The sequence below is a fragment of the Ruditapes philippinarum genome, unplaced genomic scaffold, assembly GCF_026571515.1.
Source record: "Ruditapes philippinarum isolate M1 unplaced genomic scaffold, ASM2657151v2 ctg1734_1_1_1_1, whole genome shotgun sequence".
Lineage (NCBI taxonomy): Eukaryota > Metazoa > Mollusca > Bivalvia > Venerida > Veneridae > Ruditapes > Ruditapes philippinarum.
Window position 1 is genome coordinate 7,697 of NW_026853883.1, and position 8,090 is coordinate 15,786.

The window sequence follows — 8,090 nt, forward strand, 5'->3', positions numbered from 1 at the left end:
GCAGCAAAGATAATATTGTGTAAACCAGTTAAACGCCTTCTTTACAGCTTTTCCTTAAATTAAACTGGTTGACTTTCGAAAATAGATGCACATATCATACAGCATTATTAGTATTTAAATCTATACAAGGATTGACTCCTTCCTACATTTCAGATATCATAGTGTTTTCGAAAAATCAAACGTATACACTTAGATCAACTACAAATAGAAACATAATACATGTAAGATCTAATACAAAATATGTTAAAAGAACTTTTAGAAATAATGCAATGCAAGTATGGAATAATTTACCTTTATATATTAAAGAGTCTTCGTCTCTATATGCTTTTAAAAGAAATATGAAAAAATATTTGCTTGATATACAATTTAAATGAATCTGATGTATGCATGTGTCTGTCAATTTGAATGGTTGTTGTTTATGTTGTTTTTGATATGTATGTACATATTTGTGAATTTCATTATCTTGTTTAATTGAAGGCCATATTGTAAATAAGATATGTATTTCTTAATATGTTACCTTCATGAAATAAAGTGTTTATTATTATTATTATTATTATTATTATTGAGGGGGATTTCTCAAGCTTAATTGACGGTAATGTTCTTTGTATATATGAATCAATTGGAATTCACGAAAAAAAAAAAAAAAATAGCGTGAGAAATGTTTAGGAGGAAGTATACCAAAATGGATGCGACCAATCGTCTTGTTGTGGTGGCCATTTATACCTAGTTATTTTAAAATATTTCGATGCATGACAAAGTTAGTCCGGACACAAATGTGTGTACCTCAAAATGTTAGTGTGACCTTAACCTTTGAGGTAGTGACGTGGTTCTTGGACACGACACATCGTCTTGATATGGTAGACATTTGTGCCAAGCTATTTCAAAATCCCTCAATGTATGACAAAGTTACAGTCCGGACACGAATAAGGTGGGGACGCACAGACAGACAGACGGACGAACGGTGGATTTTTAACATGCCGTCGTTCAGTGGCATAAAAATACAGAATTTCATTTTGAACGAAATTGACGTAAATATGTTTTTTTTTAATAATTAGACTGGACTTGTGTGACGGCAATTGTGATAAAGACGATATGCCGTTGTCGTAAAGATCAACATTTTACGATTTATTTATTGAAGGGCGTTTTCAAACACATCCAAAAGTAAACAGTCGTTTCAAAATTAAAATATGCGGAAATGTTTTTGTTTGTTACTTTAATAATTGGCCAGAGTGTCGCTTGTTTTATATACAAGCTAACACTATCTTGAAAAGGACGAGCTTTTAAATGTCATAAAAAGTGTGTGGGTTGGGTTTTTATGTCTTGAGTGACTGTCTATCAAATGTCTCTTTTTGAAAAGCTGCCATTTACTTTACGTTACATCTTTGGACCAGAAAATAACACTGTTAAAGTGTTACTTTAATGCTAACATTCTGAATAAATTTCATAATTAGCTGGGCAAAATGTTTCTATTTTTCATACAAATTATTCAAAGAAGTCACGGGGGACAAGTAAAATTAACTATGTGTAAAATTTTCTTGTCACAATTCTTTTAATGTTCTTGTCATGCTTGTCTGCAAGTGCAGTCAGGTTTCGTAATGTAAATTCACCTGGACCGCCGATAACGTAAGGTCAAAATAACGTAATGTCGAGATAAACGGTCTTAAAACATGCATGAGTTTTTCATCTGACAATTTCTCGACGTGATAACCATTTCTTAGTTCACATGTGATTCTACTAAAGTCAAAGTACATATGAGCCGCGTCATGACAAAACCAACGTAATGCGTTTGCGACCAGCATGGATCCAGATCAGCCTGCGCATCCGCGCAGTCTGATCAGGATCCATGCTGTTCGCTATCATGCTATTCGCTATCAGTTTCTCTACTTGTAATAGGGTTTGTAAGCGAACAGCATGGATCCTGATCAGACTGCGCGGATGCGCAGGCTGGTCTGGATCCATGCTGGTCGCAAACCCATTATGCTGGTTTTGTCGTGACGCGGCTCATATAATCGTTCTATTAATTATTTCTACAAGCAAACCACTTTGGATTAGGCTAGTTTGATGTCCGTCCAAGACCCGAGCCTAAAAATCAAAACGGCAGTCAAGATTCAAGATGGCCACCACAAAAAACGGTATTTTTAGTAACCCTTCAGTATATTTACAATATTTTGCAAAATAATCTAGAGTTATATGTTATTCTTATGTGTTTTAAAGAAACAAAACTGTTTAAATGATTTCTTTGCACATAATATTTGGTATACTTGGCGTTCAGTATAAATACATGTGGTATATCTAAGGTGTTTTTATTTGTCTACGTTAGGCTATCACAATATATTGATGTAATATGTTGTTGTTGTTGTTGTCAGGTTTACCCACTCAAATAGATAGCACTGTGGCGGTGTATGATTGCAATAATACGAATCAAAAACAGAAAACATTAACAATGCCCTTGAAAATACCTGACAGATAAATGATTACATCAAAGCTGGAGTATTTCATAACAAAAACAAAATGCAGTCAAATATTTTTGAAGTTATTTTATGTCTCAGTTTTAAGAAGAAGAAAATAAAAACAGCAAGTAGCCAAGATTAGCATACGGTTTCGCCATAATTCATCATAATATTGTAAAATATCCCGACGCGAAACTTCCGTGCAAATTGTTTTCCTTACCAGGTTAGATAAAACACTTGGTACAAATTTATACAAAAGTTTAAAATGGATCAGTTACTGGTAATAAGAACGTCAAATATCCTTGCAAGTATTTCATAAATCACCAACCCATCTCATAAAATTTGTAAAAAATGAAAAAAGAACATGTAACACAGCTGTTGATATTGGATATATATTACGTGACGTTAATGAGTTATGGGGGAGGGGGTTGAAATATGCCCATGCTTTATTTAATTTTGCTATAGTTCCTTGTTTTAAAATATCAACATCTGTATGCAGATTTTGAAGGTTATATCATTATGACAAGGTTATATGGCCCAGAATTATTGGGTGCATGGTAATATATCCCAAGCCGATAAGTGATATGGTTAAACAGCAAAGAGCTGTACGTTTTACATGTAGTATGTATGAGTTACTTATGTCTCAAAATGATAATTCGTCACCTAAGTGCAGTAACGGGCTATCTCCTATTGAAATTGATAGGAGTTAACTCGTTACTGCACTAAGGTGACGATATATTCTCCCGAATATTCCGTGAGTAACGGTATATTAAGAATTCACTATATTGCAAATTCTCTTGCCCAAACAAAGGGCATTTTTCTTTTTGATTACTCAAAGGATGCCTCGGCAAGACCTTTTGTTATATTCTCGAATTTATTGCATAATATTATGTAGAGATTTCTGTGAGAATGAAATTCTAAGGTCTACAGACCATTTCAATCACAAGAACAGATAAATAGATTGTTTTATCAGTTTTAATTTTGATTATTTTTGCTACAAACAGCTAAAAATGTCTCTTAGAAAATGCTTGCAAAAGTGGCCGTCGTTCTAAGGATATAAGCACTAAATGAACAGATTTCTTCAGAAATTTTGGCATTTGTTTTCAGCAAATGTTTACATGTTATCATTATTTTAAGAAAGAAGTAGGCCTTTAACCCGCATATATATTATCTAAAATATAATATATGTTTTCTTAACAAATAAAATAGTTGCACCAACACCATGTCATTTATATACGGGATATTTTGGGATTCCCTGAACACTCAGTATTTCGCAGTCAAACATTGAATGAATACATGCATAGCTTTTAAATAATGGCAACATCATAATTTGTGGTATATAAATAAATTTCAACATCTGAAATATGAATATGTTAAAGTCAGTTCATATTAATGTATGACCGTTTTTATAGGCGTCTTTATGGTAAACTGTTTCGTATAAATATTACACTGTATTCATTAAGAGATAGAAGCATGGTCGTGACGAAGAAATATGACAACGATATAGATTACGATGATGATGTTGCTGATGATGATGAAAACGGAGACAATGTTATAGTTAATGAAGATGATTATGATGATGATGGTGAAAGCGGTGACAATGACATTGATGATGATGATGATAATGATGATGATGATGATGATAAAAACGGCGATAATGACATAGATGATGGCGATCACGATGACAACAAAGAAAAGGATGATAATGATGTTAATTATAATGATGAAGATTATGATGATGTTGTTAGAATGATGAGGAATGCTATTTTTGATGTGGATAATGATGATGATGATGATGATGATGATGATAATGATGAATTATTTTGTTACGTCATGCTCTCTGTATTTATACAAAACTTGAACTATTAGCATTGAAAACAGTATACTAATACTTTATTCAAATTATACGGAATTATTTCTTTCCCTGTATTTCTCCAAAGCTTCCCTGCCCCTTCTTAATTCTAAAGCGAAAGTATCACCTTGAAAAATAATTGCTTTTGTGATGCATCAGTGGGGTGAAAGTGTTGTCAAACGGTAAAACTTTTTTTTTGTTACCTAGGCTCAGAAGTAGGAAATGACACAATTTAATTAATAGTAGATAATTCATCACAATTAATAATTTCAATTTTCTAATGACCTCAATATACAATGTGTCAATCACTCAGGCGAGAAAAAGCAAGATTCATTACATTATTTGCATTGGTTACATAACACCTTCAAAGGTTGGTTACTTTAAAGGTGAACTACCAAGGTTACATGTTCAAAAAAATTTTGACTTGAATATTTTGATGAAAAGGTCTTTATGAGACCGTTTGATCGATGAACTGCTAGATATAATTAAGAATGAATATGGATTTAAAAAAGAAAAAGAGCCGCAAATGCGGCGCAGATGTCATTTTGAAAATTACCAGTGCACATGTCCCAGGCTATTTTAAAACTTGCTATGTCGTCTGTCTTTGGGTGGCTTTGCAGGCTTAACATTGAAAGAAAATTATTTTTGTGCTCATTTTAATCAGTATAAGGAATACCACGAACATAAATTGCACCATCATAATTATATATTCGGCAAAATTACATATCTCTTAATATTAAAATATTAATAACTTTAAATAACTGCAAGTCCATTTCTTTTATCTTTAGAGAGGTAGAAAATTCGAGAACAGCAATGTTAGTTAAAAATCAAAATCGAATATTCGGTTTCATTCAGTGAGCCTGTTCATATTAAGAGAAAATGGAAAGTTTGGAACATCTGTGGCATCTTATCATGGACTGCTCTTCGTTATTCATTGGTAAAAATTTCAAGATTAATGAAAAAAATGTACAAGAAGTCTATTTAAGTGTGATAAGGGTTAAGTTATAAATAAACAAAATTACGTCAAGTTCAGGTGAGCTAAATTCCATTAAATACCGTATATGTTGAATTTGTTTTGAAAAATGCATATATCTCAAATTTTGAAAACAAAGTGACTTTTGGAATTTTAAATGAGCTTTTGAACAGAACCACCTCCATCGTTCATTTAAGATAAATTAACATATTTTTTTTGCACCTAATGTAACCTATAGTGTTATACTTCTGTCGTGCACAGAATGAATTAAAACAAAAAGATGAATTTGTAACCTCTGAAACATATATGTATTCTCACCTGTATGTCACTTTGAAATATTAAGCATATGTTAGTCAAATTTGAACTTAAGTGAGTCATTTTTTTGAAACATGCATTTTAAATGATGTGAATAAAGTCAGATTACATTAAATTTAGGATACAAAATTTCATTAGAGAATTATGAGGTTAAACTAATTTTTGTGAACTTTTTAAATGGGGGAGGGGTGGGGATTGGGGGCAATGTCCAACAGTACAGACTAGTTGGGGGTCATTTTTAGAGCCGAGATATTCGATTTGTATACTTCTTGTATACAGAGTCCCATTCACAAATACAACGTCAAAACATGCATAAACTGCTTTTACTCCATTAAATTTTGTAAACAGTAAAAAAAATCGGCGAACATCAAAAGGGTCAATTTTTTTAATGGCGAAAAAAATCAAAATATTTTACATAATCGGCTTGTACATTGTATAAGTATATTAAGATATCTTATTATACTATACTGTATAGCCCATATAGAACATAAAAAAGTTTGTTTCAAGCACTTGTGGGCGGCGCGGTAGTTAACGAAATGCATGCATGTAAATGTATGAACTCTATAAAATTGATTTACTAACCTGAAAATGATGTGATGAAACTAGTATTTTGTTATATCTCCTTTCTGAATAATGACCTGTCAACATCTTCGGGATAGACTGGTATACGGCTTCTGAATGGATATAATGTATTGCACCTCATTCCACACATGTAACAATTGAGCCTTCAAGTCATTGACATTATGTATTAGATATAGTCGAGTTTTCATCAGTTGCCGAACATTTTCAATAGGACTCAAATCTGTGGGGCCCAACTGAGTTGGTGTATTCTATTTTTCCATTCCTCGGACTGTCGGGAGCGGTGGCAGGGAGCGCTGTCATCCTGTAAGAGTCAGGTATTAACATCAAATACTTCCGCAGTAACTTGCCACAGATTGGAGTCTAAAATCTCAATGTATTGTTCAGAGTTCTTTTACCATTTACTAATGTTCCAATTTCATATTTAGTAATGCAACCCCAGCTCGTCAGCAACATATCCTAAGCATTTGAAGGTCGCTACTTTTCCAGGCTAATTCTCCAAACTTTTGTTTTCCCGTCATGTTTGATAACAACCATCATTTCATCACTAAAGATCACATCCTTCCATTGATTTTCAGTTGTCCAATGTACTTTACCTCTACACCATGCTAACCTCTTTGTCTTATAACAGTCCTTATTCTAGGTATGGTTTTCCGGACGGATCGTCGTTTATATCCAAAGAAATGAAGGCTCCTCTGTACAGAACGAGTAGAAAGTTTCACAGGTGTTATCTCATTAAATTTGCCGGTAATAACGTTACACTTCAAACTAAATCGCTGATTTGTTTTTAAAATCCTTTACAAAGTGCGGTGGGCGCGATCCGATGTTGCTTTTGGTCTGCCAGGTCTGTGGGTTTTTTCAATGTCTCCCTTTTGTTTCCACCGCTTCAAAATCCTTAAAATGGTGCTCTCACTAATTATCTAATCTTTTTCTGCCGTCCCTTGCATGTAATCCGCTTTCAATTAGCTCAATAATAGTTCTGTTCATTTCACTGGACATTTCACGACCGTATTTAGCCACTATTAATAGTGATTTAAATAACCGCGCTCTTTCAAAACTCTGTATTGCAAAGTTATTTAACTTTCACGTCCACCACAATAAAAAATGAACCCCCGGTCAAAAATAAAATTAAAATGTATATTTTCATTTTTCAAACTGCCCCCTAACATCAAAAATCAATACTTATTGAGTCAGGGTCAATTACAAAACCAAACCATAATGTGTTTTGGCTGCCAGCTGTGGATTTTTCCCTGTCCCCTTTGCCGCAAAACCGAAATAGTCTATCAATTCCTTCTTTTCGCCATATAATCAACTCTTTCAAGTTAGAAACTTGTCATGTTCACTGGACTTTTACGCCGGGATTTTCCCCAGGCTGGTTCCAAACCCAATGCTAGGGCGCCCCAAAACGCAGTTAAAAAAGTTGGGTTTTTCATACAACCGCGCTCATATATACACCCGCTGTGTATAAAAGATATATACATGTATATGTAGCCATTAAAAAAACTTTACTCATTAATTATTTATGGCACGACGCTGTAAATTAAAAATACAATGTATCTACAAAATTTCCCAGGTGAAAATTTATTTCATTAAATTTTGATGAACTCTTTCCTTTTTGCTCTACTGTATGTAAAATTTCCACCCTGCCTCTGATAATGGGGGGGGGGGGGATTCTCAAAAATATGAGTTAATCCCCTATCCCCCTCCTAGAAAAGACACTATTTCCAGACTTTTAGCATATTTTTTATGCACAAAACATGCTGAGCGTCAAATATATGGTGAACATCTAGACTTTTTCTAGAATTTTAGGATACATTTGTATTTTTCCTTTCTAGTTTCGTTTTTAGATTTGTATGTCTTATCTCTAGTACCGGACCGGTACCAACTGTTCCTTATGACGTAATTTTTCCCTTTTCAGAAA

General features: G+C 33.4%; 1 protein-coding gene across 1 annotated transcript; it reads left to right on the forward strand.

The window, feature by feature from the left end:
- The first annotated feature begins 3,923 nt into the window (after window positions 1-3,923).
- Window positions 3,924-4,319, forward strand: LOC132738250 (uncharacterized). Its single transcript, XM_060725718.1, has one exon. It carries the CDS (start codon window positions 3,924-3,926, stop codon window positions 4,317-4,319), a length of 396 nt encoding a protein of 131 aa, XP_060581701.1.
- The last annotated feature ends 3,771 nt before the right edge of the window (window positions 4,320-8,090 follow it).

What these genes read in the sequence shown, in the direction of transcription:
- LOC132738250 (XM_060725718.1), top strand. Translation starts at nt 3,924, where the DNA reads ATGGTCGTGACGAAGAAATATGACAACGATATAGATTACGATGATGAT.